This window comes from Xenopus laevis, chromosome 9_10S (assembly GCF_017654675.1).
Source record: "Xenopus laevis strain J_2021 chromosome 9_10S, Xenopus_laevis_v10.1, whole genome shotgun sequence".
Taxonomy (NCBI): domain Eukaryota; kingdom Metazoa; phylum Chordata; class Amphibia; order Anura; family Pipidae; genus Xenopus; species Xenopus laevis.
In genome coordinates, this window is record NC_054388.1 from 3,122,564 (window position 1) to 3,142,143 (window position 19,580).

The following is a 19,580-nucleotide window of genomic DNA, read 5'->3' on the forward strand; positions in this document are numbered from 1 at the left end:
AAAAACCACAAATAATACAAAATGAAAAAGCGATTGCAAAGTGTCTCAGAATATCACTCTCTACATCATACTAAATGTTAACTTGAGTCAGCAGCTTATTGGCCAGTTTTTGGGGTCCATGGACAACCAAATGGGCACATATCAATCAGGCTGCTTTAATTTCCCCAACTGATGAGGACCGCATATGTAAGTTTGATGTGGAACAGCAGTAGGCCCGTAAAGATAACTCTGTCTGTGGCCAATAATCATACCAACCCGATTTAGCACCACCTAAATTGGACCCAGATAGAAATGAGAGAACTGGTCAAGTGGAGAAACACTTTTGCAAGGAATCATGTGATCTGTAGATGTTGGCTAAAGGAAAGTATGTATCCAGCAGCAAGCACACCTGTTTCGTATTTGCCAAAAGCTGTGCAGGATCTCGTCCCTTTGCTCTCTTGCCCTGCTGCTCAGCTTTTCATTCTGCAAGCACTCGGCTAAGTAACTCTCTGCATCTGGAAGGCAAAAAAAAAACAACCTGTATTAGTTTTCCTGTAGTACCTTTGTCACTTCCTGACAGTTGCATGACATCGATCTACATCCTGTTGTATTCTGCACAAATAGGTTTAGTTTCAATACACAACATGCAGAAACAACACAAGTGAAAAGATGAATATGAAGAGTTTAGCGAATGATGTGCATCACACAACCATTCTTTCCTTCAACCTCCCAGAAATGCCCGTTACTGTATGTGTCTATGCACTATGAAGGTGCAACTTATAAAAATGTAAATTACAACCTCATCATGTTTTTTACCCTGTGCTGCTGGCTGTATTGGTTTCTTTGTGATTAAAAAAGTAGGCAAAGTGTATGTTCAAGCTCAAGTCCTTGAAAAGGGAGTATTTTGCCCCTTTAAAGGGATTCGGTCATGATTTTTATGGTGCAGTTTTTATTTGTAAAATTACACAGCAAATAATTCACTCTACAATATAAAATTTAATTCCTGAACTATTTTATTTTTTTAGTTGTAATGTAGGCAGCCATCTTGGGTCATTTTGCCTGGTTATGTGCTTTCAGAAAGAGCCAGCACTTTAGGATGGAACTGCTTTCTGACAGGCTGTTGTTTCTCTTACTCAATGTAACTGAATGTGTCTCAGTGGGACCTGGATTTTACTATTGAGTACTGTTCTTAGATCTACCAGGCAGCTGTTATCTTGTGTTAGGGAGCTGCTATCTGGTTACCTTCCCATTGTTCTGTTGTTAGGCTGCTGGGAGGGGGGATATCAGTCCAACTTGCAATACAGCAGTAAAGAGTTACTGAAGTTTATCAAAGCACAAGTCACACGACTGGGGGCAGCCTGGAAACTGACAATATGTCTAACCCCATGTCAGATTTCAAACTTGAATATAAAAAAATCAGTTTGGTCTTTTGAGAAATGGATTTCAGTACAGAATTCTGCTCGAGCAGCACTATTAACTGATGTGTTTTGAAAAAAACTTTTTCCCCCATGACAGTATCCCTTTTAAGAAAATACAGGGCAGTGTCCCCTTAGCCACCCTGTCCTCTAGGATACAAATGAAAGGGTCTCATCATGCCACTAGGATATACAGATATGGGATTCGTTATCCGTAAACCCAATATGCAGAAAGTTCCAAACTACAGAAAGACCATCTCCCATAGACTAGATTTTATCCAAATAATCGAGATTTTTAAAAATAATTTTCTTTTTCTGTGTAATAATAATAAAACAGTGCCTTGTACTTGATCCCAACTAAGATATAATTAATCCTTATTGAAAGCAGAACCAGCCTATTGGCTTTATTTCATGTTTATATGATTTTCTAGTAGACAACGCATGAAGATCCAAATCACAGAAAGGTCCTTTATCTGGAAAGCCCCAGGTCTGTGCACTCTAAATAACAGGTCCCATATCTGTACAGGGGGGCATCCATCCACCAAGTGAACAAAAAAAAAATGTATTTTTAAGGTTGACATTCCCTTTAAAGGAGTTGTTCAACTGCTCTCCAGTTTGCAATTTCAGACATCTGTTTCCTAGGTCACAAATTCCCCTAGCAACCATGCACTGATGTAAATAAGAGACTGGAATATGAATAGGAGAGGCCTGAATAGAGAGATGAAAGATTTCAGCAGGTATCTGGTTGCTAAGGCCCAAATTCCCCTAGCAACCATGCACTGACATGAATAAGAGACTGGAATATGAATAGGAGAGGCCTGAATAGAAAGATGAAAGATTTCAGCAGGTATCTGGTTGCTAAGGTCCAAATTCCCCTAGCAACCATGCACTGATGTGAATAAGAGACTGGAATATGAATAGGAGAGGCCTGAATAGAAAGATGAAAGATTTCAGCAGGTATGTGGTTGCTAAGGTGCAAATTCCCCTAGTAACATGCACTGATGTGAATAAGAGACTGGAATATGAATAGGAGAGGCCTGAATAAAAGAGGAGGAATAAAAAGTAACAATACATTAGTTATAGAGCATGTTTGTTTTTTGGAAGAGGGGTCGGTGACCCCCATGAAGAATAACCAATAACACAAGTACTATTAAAAAAAGGGGGAAAGGAAGAGCAATTGCAAAGATGCTATGGATTAGTCAAACACAAGTTATAAGTCACATGACTGCTGCTGTCACTAGAGAAAAGAGCCAAAGCTGCGCGAACTGCAACTCCCAAAATTCCCTGTGAGACTTTACTGAGAACTTGGGACATTATGAAGCATTTTTATGTCTCACACAGACCCGGAGCTTCCCCAGCAAATCCCAGAGCACCGGCCGAGCCATAAGAAGTAAAAGAGAAGCCGTCACCTTTCAGCAGACTGATCACATCCCGCGGAATGTCCTGTCCCTGCATCATGTCGCTACACACGGCTCGGCGCAAGGATCCTCAGGGAACTCCTCCGCGGGCGGACAAGTAACGCGGTCACGTGAGCAGAGCAGGGCGGGAAGGTGCAGTCTCGTTCTACACAACGTGTGTATGTGCTACTGTGACTGCAAATATGACGCATCCGCTCGCTAATAAACTAGTACATTTCCTGTCACAGTCACTGCTGCTGCTGCTTCTGTGCGACCGACTGAGAGGAAAAAGGAAAGTAATTGTGTGTGAGAAGCCAAAGCAGCGCGGCACTTGCTCGTTGTGAGGTAAATACGAGACTGAGGATCAATTAAAGGCAGGACAGGTGCGGAATGGCCAAGATACTCGCTGTTTGTAGGGGAGCAGCAGTGTCACCCCCTTCCTCAAGCCCACAATGCACTGCTTTAAGCATAAAGGATCATTCTCAGCAGCTTTTCAATTGCTCTTCATTTTTACTTATAGTCCTGCTGCTTGTCTTCTTCCTCTGACTCTTTCCAGCTCTCAAATGGGGGTCACTGACCCCATCTAAAAACAAATGCTCTGTAAGGCTACACATTTATTATTGCTACTTTTTATTCATCATCTTTCTATTCAGGCCTCTCCTATTCATATTCCAGTCTCTTATTCAAATTGGCACAGGGTTTCTAGGAGAATTTGAGCCTTAGCAACCATCTACCTGCTATAATCTTTCATCTTTCTATTCAGGCCTCCTCTATTCATATTCCCGTCTCTTAGTCAAATGGTACATGGTAATTAGGGGAATGTGGGCTCTAGCAACCAGCTACCTCCTGAAATCTTTCTCTTCAGGCCTCGCCTATTCATATTCCCGTCTCTTAGTCAAATGGTACATGGTTACTAGGGGAATGTGGGCCCTAGCAACCAGCTACCTCCTGAAATCTTTCTCTTCAGGCCTCTCCTATTCATATTCCAGTCTCTTAGTCAAATCGGTACATGGTAACTAGGGGAATGTGGGCTCTAGCAACCAACTACCTGCTGAAATCTTTCATCTTTCTATTCAGGCGTCTTCTATTCATATTCCTGTCTCTTAGTCAAATGGTACATGGTTTCTAGGGGAATGTGGGCCCTAGCAACCAGCTACCTCCTGAAATCTTTCTCTTCAGGCCTCGCCTATTCATATTCCCGTCTCTTAGTCAAATGGTACATGGTTACTAGGGGAATTTGGGCCCTTGCAACCAGCTACCTCCTGAAATCTTTCTCTTCAGGCCTCGCCTATTCATATTCCCGTCTTAGTCAAATCGGTACATGGTTACTAAGGAAATGTGGGCCCTAGCAACCAACTACCTGTTGATATCTTTCAGCTTTCTATTCAGGCCTCTCCTATTCATATTCCAGTCTCTTAGTCAAATCGGTACATGGTTACTAGGGGAATGTGGAACCTAGCAACCAACTACCTGCTGAAATCTTTCATGTTTCTATTCAGGTGTTTTCTATTCATATTCCTGTCTCTTGGTCAAATGGTACATGGTGTCTTGGGGAATGTGGGCCCTAGCAACCAAGTACCTGCTGAAATCTTTTATCTTTCTATTCAGGCCTCTCCTATTCATATTCCAGTCTCCTACTCGAATCGGTGCATGGTTGCCAGGGTAATTTGGACCCTAGCAACAGATGGCTGCAAGTGCAAACTGGAGAGCTGCTGAATAAAAAGCTAAATAAGTCAAAAACTACAAATAATAAAAAATGAAAACCAATTGCAAATTGTCTCAGAATATTCCTCGCTACATTATACTGACAGTTAATTTAAGGCAAACAACCCCTTTAACACTATTTGTAAGTGCAAGTGCTATTGAAAGCCTGTACAATATATAAAACCACACGCACATGGAGGACAAGTGATATAATGAATACAATAAATATACACAGAGCTTATATAAAGACACAGAGCTTAAAGGGGTTGTTCGCCTTCCGAACTCTTTTTGTTTTCAGATTGCTCCCCAGAAATAAATGTTTTTTTTTTCTCCATTTACTTACCATTTTTTGCTTCTTTCCATTTTTCCAAAATCTAAGTTTAATGTCGCTGTCTCTGGTGTTTGAGTCTGGCCCCTCAGTAATTCAGGTGCAAACTGTTACAATTTTGTAACAATTAGTTGATTAATTTCTCAGCAGCATCTCTGTATTAGTAACTATTGTATCAATTCTAACAGCCACTTTTAGGGCTATTCCACACGGGGAGATAGCGACGCGTTTGCGGTCGCGGCGACAAAGCGCCGCGACCGGCGCAGGCGACAGTTTTGTATGGGCGCCTATGTAAAAACGCCTGTGCTAACCACACGAGGCGATGCGCTTTTCAACAGTCGCCTGAAAATGCCTCGCCAGGCTTTTTCAGGCGACTGTTGAAAAGCGCATTGCCTCGTGTGGTTAGCACAGGCGTTTTTACATAGGCGCCCATACAAAACTGTCGCCTGCGCCGGTCGCGGCGACTGTCGCGGCGCTTTGTCGCCGCGACCGCAAACGCGTCGCTATCTCCCCGTGTGGACTAGCCCTTAACGAAACTCAGGGATTCTGATCATCAGGGACAAAGATAACAAATGTATCAACAAAATGTATCAATTTAGACCATTTCACAGGGTCGGCGACCTCCCAGAGTTGCTTTAGAAGGTAAAAAATAACACTTTACACTACATTATTAGAAAAACAGTCACACCATAGAAAAAAGAAAGTGATTGAAAAACGTCAGATGGCCCCACACACAGGCCAATAAGCTGCCGACTCGGTCTTCCAGTATGGGGGCCTTTAGGCACCCCACCTCGTATTTCCCCGACGCCCTGGGCTTGTGCTCCTATCAGCAGAAAAGTGCACTGGCCCGGTATTCTTCCAGTGAGCACCACGGAGAGATCCTCTTCCCTCTGCTTCTTTCTGCTTTCGTCTGCTTATGCGAAGTAGAGTGAAAAGCTGAACTTAAACGAAAAGTTGTCTATTTCATTCTACTGTGCATGCGTCTGCCCTAGGAGATTTGAAGAGTGAAGAAGCAGCAACAGATGGCTTTGTGGTGCTCACTGGAAGAACCCCAGGCCGGTGCAGTTTTGCACATCCAAGTATAAAATTACTTTCCTTCTCCTTTAAAGCTATTTGTTAAACAGTTGCTCTTGAAAGCGGCAGTTGCTGAACTCCTGCTTGTTACTTTTTTATACAAAGTTGCAAACGCCTGAGTTTATCGGCTGCCCTGTCCTACATTGTATCAGTAGTCTGAACCACAGTGCAGCGAATAGAAAGGGACAGACGGACACTGTTTTCAATAGCAATACATCTATAAATAATCAAAAAACATCTATTGAATGTATATTGCAATCTTGTTTAGAATTATATTATATTAATAGCTAAAAAAAATATATTTGTGTGTTGATATTCCCTTTAAGTGCAATGCGGTAAGAGAGACAGTAAGAAGGAGTTCCCTGCCCCATAGAGCTTCCAATCTAAGTGGGAGTATAACATACAGGCATACAGTGTTGTACTAGCCCACCAGGTTACCAGGAAAAGTCCAGGTGGGCCCAGGTTTCAGTGAGCCCTCATGCTGCTAAACATTTGGCTTATTTTATGGTCATTTCCTATTTCTATGAGAATAGAAGGTTAAATATATGGAATACTAGATTATAGTATGTAAAGAAAAGAGACTAGGAGAATAGAGGTTGAGTGAGGAGACAAAGAATAATAGTACTGAGGGTGGGCTTGTCTCGGCCCTACTTATAATCCAATCGTTGGCCTGAGGGAATCCTTTCCTTGGTCACAAACATCAGAAAGTGGATTCCCCAAGCAAACACTAACAGCTCCAATAATGTTTTTTAGCAGTGAAGTAAAAAGGAAAGGCCAACACTACACTACTTTACAAAGTAATAATTACACTTTGTTTTCAGGCCATACGTTTCTCACTTGTATAGGGTCCCATAGAGACATTTTTTATGGTGGCTCTGCGTTCTTTTCATCTTTTAACGTGTGACATGTTTCGCTATTATTAATAGCACACATTTTTAGTTTATTAACCACGGAGTCCACACCTAGAGGGTACGGGGCCCCACTGCAAAACCTTGTTAGGAATTTTTTTTTATACTTAAAGGGGTTGTTCACCTTTAAAATAACTTTTAGTATGATGTAGAGAGTGATATTCTGAGACAATTTGCAATTGGTTTTAATTGTTTTTGAGTTATTTAGCTTTTTATTCAGCAGCTCTTCAATTTGCATCTTAACCAATCTGGTAACTAGGGTCTAAATTCCCCTAGCAACCATGTATTGATTTGAATAAGAAACTGGAATATGAAAAGGAGAGGCCTAGGATCAGTAATAAAAAGTAACAATAACAATACATTTGTAGCCTTACAGAGCGTTGGTTTTTTTAGAAGGGAGTCAGCGACTCCCATTTGAAAGCTGCAAAGAGTCAGAAGAAAAAGGCAAATAACTATAAAACTATAAAAAAATAAAATATGAAAACCAATTGAAAAGTTGCTTAGAATTGTTCTATAAATAATAAAGTTACCTTAAGGTGAAGAACCCCTTTAAAATGTGCAATGTTTTACACCCAGTACCTCATGCAGCTGCTGGTTTTGCTGTGTCTCTCTCCTCTTTATAATAAGGGTCATGCTGGAGGGACACTGGGATCCGTTATCCAGAAACCCTTTTATTCAGAAATTTACGGAAAGGCCGTTTCCCATGGACTATATTATAATAAATTAATCCACATTTTTAAAAATGACTTTCCCCTTTCGCATTGTCTGCTTCCTCTGTATTTATGCCCCTACTTCTACCGGTAACTAAACCCTTAACAAAACAAAAAAACATTGATGGTGTACTATTTAGAAGAAACACATTCAATTTCATTTTCTTCCATTATCATCTCTGAATCTGAATGTCTTATTAAAAAAAACTGGAGTAAAACCTGTTGTATACTGAATATTTTTTTTGTGGCTAAATCTTTCATCTATGCTGACAGTGTAAGGCTAATCAGTAGATGCTCTGCTTGTTTGCCCATAGGAAGCTGGCACGACTTGCCCCTTGTCTGGCCTCAGAATCGGAGTGCAGAACCACCGTCCTGTCTGTGAGCTGTTGGCAGGGCATGAAGGGTGAGAGCTCAGATAAGAAGTAAGATTATCCATCGGACTGTGACCTGCGCTGTCCTTTTCTTGCAGTCTGATTGATGACTTGGGTTTAATTCAGAGGTGGGTATTGATCTGTGCTCTGCATGGTCACTGTGTGTGACAGTGACAGCTTTTGCCTTATACAGGTAGTATAGCCCATCTCTCCCAATCCCAATAGCATCAACTAGCTTTATCGACTCTTTTATTGGCAACTTGGAAGCCTAATGAGGAGTAGAGATGCACACTTCATTAAGACTGCACTAGTGACATTCTGTATGAACAAGCGAAGACATGTCATACAATACTGTGCATAGAGTAGCTTGTATTTCCATAAGAATTGGCTAATCAGCTGAGACACACCGTAGTTAGGTCTGCTTCGCTTCCATGATACTCTGATCGCTTCCATTTAATTACAATGGCTTTAGAGACAGACTATTTGGTCGCGTAGAAAAAAAATGTATATATATGTTTAGCTGATGAATATCAATACCAGCCCCACCAAAAAAAAAAATATTAAATTGTAACTCAGCAATGTGTCTATTACTAAAACATCCATGTGCTTGCAAGAATAGGTCTGCAAGCTAAAAAAAAAAAGAAAATGGCTGCTGAAAAAAAATTATTATATTATTTAAAGGGATACTGTCATGGGAAAAAATGTTTTTTTTCAAAACGCATCAGTTAATAGTGCTGCTCCAGAAGAATTCTGCACAGAAATCTGTTTCTCAAAAGAGATTTTATATTTAATTTTGAAATCTGACATGGGGCTAGACATATTGTCAGTTTTTCAGCTGCTCCCAATCATGTGACTTGTGCTCTGATAATCTTCAATCACTCTTTACTGCTGTACTGCAAATTGGAGTGATATCACCCCCTCCTTTTCCCCCCAGCAGCCTAACAACAGAACAATGGGAAGGTAACCAGATAGCAGCTCCCTAACACAAGATAACAGCTGCCTGGTAGATCTAAGAACAGCACTCAATAGTAAAATCCAGGTCGCACTGAGACACATTCAGTTACATTGAGTAGGAGAAACAACAGTCTGTCAGAAAGCAGTTCCATCCTAAAGTGCTGGCTCTTTTTGAAAGCACATGACCAGGCAAAATGACCTGAGATGCACCTACACACCAATATTACAACAAAAATACATTTGTTGCTTCAGGAATTAAATTTTATATTGTAGAGTGAATTATTTGCAGTGTAAACAGTGTAATTTGGAAATAAAAACTGGATGTGGATTGCAGTTTGAGGGTTAAACTGTAGTATTTGAAATATATTTGCCGAGGCTTATGAAAACTGCTGGTTAGGGATCCATTGCTTCAGATGAATGTGATGAAAAATTACAAGTCCTCTAAACTGTTCTAAATACAGCACGCATATTCTCAGTTCTCCTGGAAAAAAAAGGAAGTCTTATGGGAAATGAAATCTGTAAACTAAACACAGTTACAAACCGTTACAAAGTGGTAACTGTTTTCCATTTGACACGAGAGAGCATTATTTAGCATAGTTAAGGTTAAAATTTTAACCTATGAGTTAGCAGCCAAATATGGTCCCTGTTATGTTTATGATCTCCATGATCTCCTTTATTGAAGTTATCCACCCAAAATCTACAGTTTCTAGCACACAATGAGGTTTGTCTGTAATATAATCCTGGGAGTTGTAGTCAGCAACAGTTTAACAGCTACAAATAGAATACAGGTATGAGACCTGTTATCCAGAATGCTCCAGACCTGGGGTTTTCCAGATAACGGGAATTTGGATCTTCATACCTTAAATCTACTATGAAATAAAGGCAATATTATGCAAATTAGGGGTGGTAAGGGGAAAACATTTTTTACTTCCTTGTTTTGTTACAAAAAGTCACCCGATTTCCCTCCTGCCCCTAATTTGCATATGCAAATCCGGATTCGATTCGGCCGGGGAGAAGGGTTTGGCCAGGCAGAAGGGTTTGGCCGAATCTGAATCCTGCTGAAAAAGGCCGAATCCTGGATTCGGTGCATCCCTAATAAGGATTAATTATATCTTAGTTTGGATCAAGTACAATGTACTGTTTTATTATTACACAGAAAAAGGAAATTGTTTTTTAAAATTTGGATTATTTGGATAAAATAGAGACTATCGGAGATGGCCTTTCCCTAATTCTGAGCTTTTTGGATAACAGATTTCTGTATAACCTTTATTACCATTATTTAATTTTTAAATCTTAATTGGGGATGCAGTATTTCTTTTTGTACAAAAATCAAGTCTCAAAATGGTCAAAAATGGTTGAACTAATAAAATCGAATTAGCAAATCTATCTGACTTTTGGTTCATTGTGCTGTACTGTATCATATGCAGTCATAAGTTCCTCATCACTGGAGAAACTGCTGTTTCTCTATCTGTTTTCCCTAAGCCATATGTTAGATAGTTAATCAAAAGTAACCGAATATTTAATTTTTTTTGCCATTTATATGGGTTCATAATATAGATATATTTGTGTGTGTGTATGTATATTTATATATCCATTTTTTCCGCCGCTACATTGGATGAGTGTGTACATTCCTTTATTTGTAATTGAGAAATAGCTTAAGGCCAGCCAGTAAGAGCAATATTACATGTAGTATCCATGATTGATCACCACCATCCCTCATACTACCTGCCATCCCCAGCAGGATTTCACCCCTGCTGCCAGTACCTGAGGCTGCTGCCACACACAATCTAGGTGACAGTTTCCTCACACTCCTCTATGTGACTTTTCTGTGTCAGTGTTGCAGCAGTTTGTGCCCCCTCCTGTCACACTCATTTCAATATCAAAGTGCAGGGGCAGGAAAATGCCTATCTTGTGTGTCACAAAGGAGTTTGCCTGAAGTCTTTGATCCTTAATTCCTCCGCTGAGCTGGATCATGTATACATTGCCATATGGAACATGAGGGTCTTTTACCAGTTTGCATTGCAGGCAACAGGCAAGCAATGATGAAAGTTATTCACATGTTTGCTACATGCAGAAATAAGCGATTTACCAAATTCGTAAAGATCTTGTATGGGCTTTATTGAACACAATCACATGCAGTTCCCGTTACCCGTTATGCCTGTATGCGTTTAGAAATTGTGGGTAGGGGAATACAAATTTCAGTGTTTGGGCTGCTTGTTCTGTGTAATTTGAACCACAGTCATAAGAGTTAATCCTCAAGGGATGTATTATTTCCACACGGAAGCAGATAAAGACTGACCCTGCAACACAGCCTATTTGGAGTATTGTAGCTTTTTGGCTCTCCAGATTTGCTTCTTGAGCTGCATGTAATAATTGTCCTCTGATCTTTTCCTTTCTCTAACAAGCAATAGCTGAAACTTATGTTATTCTGGACTTCTGCAGTCTGCTACTAACTGGCCTCCTAGCCTACTACCAGAATCCCTTCTTTCTCTCACCAAATAGGTTCCTCCTCTCTTTTAAATTTCTGTTACATCTCCTTATTGAATGGAATATCCTTCCTATAATGCTCTTCATTCCTCTGCTCTACTGTATATCTTTTTGTGTGTCTCCACACATTCCTGGTTGACTTCTCCATCTCAGAGCCACTACCTGGCATAACTATAGAGGAAGCAGATCCTGCAGCTGCAGGGGAGGCCCAGGAGGTATAGGGGGCCCCATAAGGCTCTAAATAATGAACCATTTCAAAATGTATTGGTAAAAAAGACAACCTCTGGATATTGTAGGGGCCTTAGAATTAATTTGCTGTGGGGCCTAGTAATATCTAGTTACACCACTGGTAACAGCACCCACTTCCACTACTGTATACTGCCATAAACCTTGCTGTCTTGCTTATCCTTAACTTTTCCATTCCTGAACCCCAGGTAGTGGATCACCCTTGAACGCTTGAATACGTAACTTAAAGACTTAAGTTGGAACTTCGCATTTGGAATTCGACTATTCGCCACCTAAAACCTGCCGAATTGCTGTTTTAAGTCATTGGGAGACGTCCAGGGATCAATTTTGAGTTGTTTGCAGCCTTCCTGATATTCAAGTTTATTTTTCAGAGAAAAACATAAATCGAGTTTTTAAAATTCGAACTGAATCGATTCGAGTTTTCGGGGTGGATTACATTCCGAGTTAAAAAAATTAGATTTTTCAAATAAATTTCGATTGGTCAAATTTAAAATTTCTGGGAGTTTAGGGGAGTTTTTAAAACCTCACATGTATTCAAAATTCGACCTTAAAAAATGTGCCTCTTAAAAATAATATAAAAAATATACTTACATGCATACGTGTGCTCTAAGTGCTATATTTCTGTAGTTTAAAGTGCTTAAAATATTGTTTCACACATATAAGCATATCATCAATAACTCACAAGCGATCTTAAATAGGCCCCTAAAGTTTGTGAAAATTGTGGTTGTGTATAGCATTCAGAAGCACGATTATTAAATGTACATTTTCAATAACATCCACATTGCAGGGCGTGAAATGTCTGTGCCTGCTAGCAATGCTCTCAAAGCAGTAGTGCCGCACAAGCAAGTAAACCTGTAGGTAAAATTATCACGAATTATCTTTTTTTTTCGGGACCATTGCTAAATAACCCTCTGAATTTTGTTTAGGATTATTGGGATTTGGAGCGTACGCAGATGCTTTCAAGCATGTACAGTATGTGAGGATATGAGTTTTGGAGCATTTTGTCTGTCATCCATAGAGCATAAAAAATCACCACCACTTCAACTTGTGTGCCCTTATCCTTTGAGCAGGAGAGCAAATGCTTTGTGTATTAAGCAAGGGAACTTCAAAGCCCAGGAACGTGTCAAGAACAGCAGTGGTACATTGTAACTGGTAGTGATCTGAGACTTGGAGAGGCTCCATTTGCATCTGTTAGAAGCAGGCCCTGTGCATATCCGCATATAGCTCCTAGAAATGCACACTTAAAAGAAGCTTGGATGTGTAATCTGGGTAGATTACAAGGGTTTACAATGCAAATGAAAAGAGTTACAAAAGCCCAATATCAAACACATGGTAGGGTGCTACCCTCGAGAGAGAAAACTGTAAGAACTAGAAGTAGTTTCCAAAGGTCATTTGAGGAACACACTTCAATTGGGATTCCAGTTGACCTTTAAACGCTATTCTGATGAGAGAACATTATATGTGTGAAAAAGTGAGTTCTTGTACAACACTCGGGTTATTTATTTGGTTAAATGCAGATTGTGCGTGAATTTGTAGGGCTTGTGCAGTTACTTGTTGCCCATGTGTATTTTAAAGCGTTGTACTTTTATTTTCTAAAGCTATGAACAGGGCCCTATTTATTCAGAGCTGAGGCCGTGTTTTTCTGACCTTGAATAATTTGAGTTTTCCCAACTTGAGATCCTAATACTTCTACTTGAAAAGGGAAAATAAAAGGTTTTGTGCCACAAGCCCCTATTAGTTTAAAGGCTTGTGTGACTGTTAATGATATATTTAAATATGGGGGTCTGCCTTGCAGTGCCTGTTCATATGCGGTTCCTTTTACATGACAAAACATGTGGTGCTTTGTTTTCCGAAGTCGCCTAAAGTTGCCTCGCAATGGTAATACGTTTCTTGTATGTAGAATTAAAAATGCAGACAGTATAGAGAACAATTATATATGCAGGTATGAGACCTGATATTCAGAATGCTTGGGAGCTGGATTTTTTTTTTTTTATTTGGATCTTCATACCTTAAGTATACTAGAAAATCATTTAAACATTAAATAATGGCTGGTTTTGCTTCCAATAAGGATTATTTATATCTTAGTTGGGATCAAGTACAAGCTCCTGTGTTATTATTACAGAGAAAAAGGAAATCAATCGTAAAAATTTGGATTATTTCATTATAAGGGAGTCTTTGAGAGATGGCCATTCCGTAATTTGGAGGTTTCTGGATAATGGGTTTCCGGATAACAGATCCCACACCTGTACTAAAAATAATTGATAAGCAGCAAATATTCCTATTAAAAGGCATGACTGTATGAGTTATGATTATGGGAGGATGGTTAAATGTATATGGCTGATGGAATCTTTGCCCAATTATGCAGTCTGCCTGTTGAAGTGGACCGTTTCCAATGAGTTTCTGAAGGCCCACTGTTTGTTTTGCTTATTCGCCCCAAGAACAGTGATCAGATCTTCCTTATTTGGTCCTGATCTGGCAGATATTCTCCTCACTTAAGCTGGCCATAGACTCAAAGATCCGTTTGTTTGGCGACATCACCAAACGAGCGGATCTTTCCCCGATATGCCACTAACGGCATGGCTATATTGGGGGTAATTCGAACGTTCGGCTGAACGATCGACTTACGGTACGCCAAGGGGCTCCGACGGGTCGGTCGGTTAAAAAACAAACCTTCTCATACTATATCGTGGCCAAATATCGATCTGGAAGACCCTTCAGAAGCCCCATACACGGGCAGATAAGCTGTCAAATTGGTCAAAAAGACCGATATCGGTAGCTTTATCTGCCCGAGTATGGCCACCGTAAGTGACACTGCCAAGCAAGCAAATCTCTGCCTGATTTGACCAACTCACTGTATATGTGAATATTTAGCTTGTAAGCTCCAGGCTCCAAAAAAAAATGAAATATATTGGTGCCACAAATACTGAGAATACTTATAAACAGGAGGAATTATACCAGAGATATGTCATAGAGAAGGGAATACAGCAGATGATATAGCTATTTATGCATCAACAGGAAGTTATATATATATATATATATATAAGCCTTACAAATGTAAAATATATAAATATACAGGTATGGGACCTGTTATCCAGAACGCTCGGGAACTGGAGCTTTTCGAATAATATAACTTTCCATAATTTGGATTTTCATGCCTCAGGTCTACTAGAGAATCATATAAACATTAAATAGATACACAATAGGCTGATTTTGCTTCCAATAAGGATTGGATCATGTACAAGGTACTGTTTTATTATTATACAGAAAACGGAAATTCCTTTATAAAGAAAAGGTACATGTGTAAAAACATAAGCATTTTATAAACCAGAGTACAGTTCATTCCTGTCCAATCTCATTGTAAGACTAGAGAGACTGGAATCCAATATATTGACCCTTGCAGATTTCCCATCCTTCATTGTTACAGTATGAATATGTTGGTGTAGATGGTTTGCCCTAAAATGTCAGCAGAAGACGGTGGTGTCTCTGATGCTCTGCTATGTTTCCAGCAAATTTCATTGAATGTTCATGTGACAATTTGTCAATTTTAACTGGGCCGGCCAGCAACTCCCATTGAATTTCTTGCCTAGCAAGAAGCGTGCCGGGAAAGCAGCGCTAGCCTTAATTTTTTTTGATGCACTGAAAACTGACAAGAGAACCGTGGAGTAGAATAATAGATAGATCAGTAGCTGGGGAAAGATAATTTCTTATAGAAAGTGACAGGAAAACCTATGTCTGCCTGGACAGACAGGATAATAACTGTATGCATAATAGCAAGGACCTCTGTGTATGTCATATAAATATAATATATGATACGCTTACTTTATCTGAATATGCTTAATTCAATTCGATTTAAAAATTCTTTTTCAGATCAGTCGGATTATTTGTTAATTTTCAAATAAAATCTCTGTTTAGAGTATTGTGAAAACACTACTATGAATCCTATTTTTTTCTGTAAAATGATCCAGAATTTAAAACAGAGCCTGCCTATAGACAGCCATACATGGGCTGATACTTTTCAGTATCCAACTGATCATTCAATGGGCCAAACGGACAAAGACCTCACGAGGGGCCATGAACAGCATTGCTGCATTTTTATTGTTCCAATGGGAACCACGGGAGGCGCTGTAGTTGTTCTGGTAGATATGGTGCAGCAGCAGATTCGATTTTCTATGAACCAACTGATATCTATAGTACTGAATATTAGTCAGCGTCATACACTTTCCAAAAATCATACAAAACTTTGTTTCACAGATACATATATGGCCAATATTATGGTCAACAGTGCAGTTTGCAAAATAATTCAGAGGCCATCAACTAACAATTTGAAAATAGTGGAGAAAGTGTACTCGGTTAAAGTATTCGTTATCACTGAAAAGTCTGCCCTGTGTGTGCATGGACAGTCTGATGCAAGCGGGCCAGAAGGCAGCAGATTGTGTTTTCTCCGCTGGCATTTATAATAGTGACAATTCCCCTTTGATAAGAGTGTCCTTTCACTCCAAAATCAGGCCAAGTGTGCTGACAGCTTGATGCCATGTCTGCTAGAAGGCAAATACTGTCTGTATTCCGGATAATAGATCTAATAGGGGGCCTGGCTGCCGGTCCTGCACCCGGTTCTCTAGTTATGTTACTGAGCGGGTCTATAAATAGAGGGGAGAAGGCGGGTACAGATGGTGTCGGGTCAGGTTTTTCTCAACCTGCACATCACTACTCTACTGGGATATATCATGTTGGAGTTGTTTAACGTAGGCAGCTTATTGGCCCGTGTGTGGGGCTATCCGACTGGCTTCCCAGATCGATATCTGATCAGCAGGTTAAAAAATCCCGTTGGATCGCAGCCGCATGTGTGCGGTCCCATGATCCGACCAGGCCATATCGGATCCATTAAGATCCGATCGATGGGCCCTAGAGCCCTATCGGATCAGCCTGATATCGCCAAATGAGCAGATCTCTAGGTCTATGGCTACCTTAGATGGGGAAGCATATTCAGTAACTATTAATATGTCCAAAACTGTGAGCAGGGTTGGGCTGGGGGGCCCGGCCCCAGAGCCCACCGGGGCTTCTGCTCCCAATGTCACAACCCTCCTCCAGCCCCCAGGAGGAGGTCGGGGCCACAGATTAGGGCAGGGACTGGTTCTGGGCTGGCCCAGTCTGGGAGACTGTGAGAAAAAAATCAATGAAACCTATTTGAGAAAAAGACTCATTAGGCATCCGCTAAAGCTTGTTGTGTGTTTGTAACTATGATTGTTCCCCTTTAATGCTTGATAATATGATTATGAACTGTAGTAGCCAGTCACTTTTTACACTGTGGCTTTATATAAATATAATTGTTCTTTATATAGCAACGACACGACAGCAGTGCTTAATGCCCAAGTCTCTAGTTTCTGGATACTGTCCAGTCTTTGTGCTGTTTGGATCTAATTCTTTCATCTAACTCTCTCTCTCTGTCAAACACACCACATATTCACATGTTCATTTGGTCACTGGGGGCTTGGTTGCTAAGTAGATTTTGGGTATATATAATTTTACCTTGTCAGAACAAGCTGTAATCCAATAGCAATATGCAGACAATTAATTTCCCTTAACAAAGTGCCGGTTTAGAATAAAGCTCATATCAGACAGCATCCATACATGTATTTTATTATCCTTTCAGCATAGTATGGTGTGGCTTTTGGCAACACAATGAAATCACAGTTGAAGAGTAAACCCGCACGCTTTAATTGGCTGCACTGCATCTGTCCATTTTAGATTAGGCATCTGCTCCAGTTCTCCTGATTTGATTCCCCTGTAAGTCACCGAGTTTTTATCTTTAACACCTACCCCTATCTGATGGAGCCTTTGGGAATATTAGCAGATATACGGCAGATCCCTCTACAGCCATAACTCCCCGTCTATTCTTTCTCTTCTTTTAAATCTATGCTTCACACACTATTCAGCGAAGAACAGAAAACTGCTCCCTAGGCTTGCTCTTCAATAGAACCGAACATACAATACATGGGAAGCCCATCAATAACGGCTCGTGACAGGGCTATAGTGTGAAAGCAGTCACTGCCTTAGGACTGTCATTCCAGCTGGGGATAAACCTCATACAGGCACCACAGTGAAGCCCAGGCCAATGTATGAAGGAGGGGGTGGGGGTTAATTTTAAGAGGGGGGACATTTTAGATACATTTATACAGAACAAATGGTTAAACAGTGAACTAAATTTTAATTTGTATAATCAACAATTATTAAGTATCCTCCTCAGCTTGATTTTGTTCATTGTATGAGAAATACCTGCTTTCTTCCAAAATGACCCTTTTCACTTACATGGATGCTATGGCTGGTATTCAGCAATGGGATAATAAAAAGAAGCCTATACTGAGATGTCACTTCATATGACTCATTGAAGGTTCTGTATTATATTAAATGTGCACCCTCGTTTACAAATAGAGGTATGGGTTCTAGTATCTAGAAAGCCTGGGACCCGGATTTTTATGACATCTAGTAATAATGTGGAATAGAGGCTACTAGAAATATTAATTTAAAAAAATGAAAACAATCCTACCTGGATCTGTGCTGGCTTATATAACATAAGCACAAAACAATTATTTATTGTTACAGAGAAAAGGCAAATTCATTAAAAATGAAGAATTGCTTGTTTAAATAGGACACAATGGGAAATCTTTCTGGACAGGGGCGTAACTACAGAGGAAGCAGACCCTGCGGCTGCAGGGGGGCCCAGGGGGTATAGAGCCCCCCATGAGGCCCTAATTAATGAGCAATGTCAACATATATTTGTAAAAAAGGGCAACCTCTGGATATGTTGGGAGTCCTAAAATGTATTTTCTGTGGGGCCCAGTAACATCTAGTTACACCACTGTTTCTGGAAACGAGTTTGCATTTGTAGAGCTTCCAGATAAGTAAACCTACACTTGTATAAGGATATTAGACGTCACCTTGAAATACTATGACCTGTGTAAAGGCATAATGTATGTTATATGGCAATTGAACTTTGTGTTGACATCTAATGGCATTATATGGGAATATGGGTTCTAATATCTGTAATGTTTGGGACCTGGTTTATTCCTGACACCCTATTGAGTTGCTGTCAGTCACATTAACCTTTCTTCCACCAACCACTGGAAACATTCTACATGATAAAGTTGGGAAAAGTAAAATGAAAGGGTGGCGGCACACAGGGAGATTAGTCACCAAACGACAAATCTTGCCCGAAGTTTTCTCCTGAGGCACTGGCATTATCTGCCTTCTTAGAGATATAAGTTATACAGATGATGGCAAAAGGATTAAAATGAAAAAGAAATCTGCAAATTTAACTGTAAAATAAGTTTTGAAATGTCTGTGTTCTTAATTTGTAGGTTTTTAATTGGGGCATGAGCCACATCTCTACTTTGTTTTCCCATCTCTGTGTGACCCACTCTGAAGAGGGCAAGGCTGAACTTGAAGGCAGTAAAGGTCTGTAATTCTTAAAGTAACTTCTAATTCAAAAATGAGAGATACAAAATCAGTAAAAGTGTGTCATTAATTATATCTCTGCCTAAAAAAAATCTCATTTAAGGCCCCATTTTGGGACTGAGTACCTATGGGCCTAAGGAATATGGGCCGAAGGGCTATGCAAGGGTCATGTCCTCATCTACCATGGAAATGTTTAATTAATGGATACTCTCGAGTAGTTTCAGCTAAGGTAGCTCTCAAGGCAAAAAATGGATTAAACAGCCAAAAATTAACTCATCTTACCCTTAACGGTACCTGTTATCCAGAATGCTCTGAACAAGAAGGTTTCCAAGATAATGATCTTTCTGTAATTTGTATCTTCTTACCTAAATTCTATTAGAAAATCATTTAAACATTCAATAAACCCAATAGGCTGAGTTTTGCTTCCAATAAGGATTCATTATATCTTAGTTGAGATCAAGTACAATGTACTGTTTTATTATTACACAGAAAAAGGGAGTCATTTTTAAACATTTGGATTATTTTGATAAAATGGAGTGTGTTGGAGACAGCCAT

The 19,580-nt window shown here is 39.9% G+C and overlaps 1 protein-coding gene and 1 long non-coding RNA gene across 3 annotated transcripts in view; one reads left to right on the top strand and one right to left on the bottom strand.

Annotated features, from left to right (window-relative positions):
• Positions 1 to 3,083, bottom strand: part of skap1.S (src kinase associated phosphoprotein 1 S homeolog) — a 152,045-nt gene extending 148,962 nt beyond the window's left edge. For both annotated transcript variants that reach the window (XM_018238028.2, XM_018238029.2), the window contains exons 1-2: positions 2,804 to 3,083; positions 389 to 494 (exon numbers count right to left, since the gene is read on the bottom strand). In XM_018238028.2, coding sequence (XP_018093517.1) covers positions 389 to 494; positions 2,804 to 2,852 — 155 coding nt within the window. In that variant the 5' untranslated portion in view covers positions 2,853 to 3,083. The remainder of the gene's footprint in view (positions 1 to 388; positions 495 to 2,803) is intronic.
• Positions 3,014 to 19,580, top strand: part of LOC108702522 — a 103,508-nt gene continuing 86,941 nt past the window's right edge. Inside the window, exons 1-3 of the long non-coding RNA XR_001933300.2 lie at positions 3,014 to 3,136; positions 7,830 to 8,014; positions 18,929 to 19,025. This is a non-coding gene — a long non-coding RNA (uncharacterized LOC108702522). The remainder of the gene's footprint in view (positions 3,137 to 7,829; positions 8,015 to 18,928; positions 19,026 to 19,580) is intronic.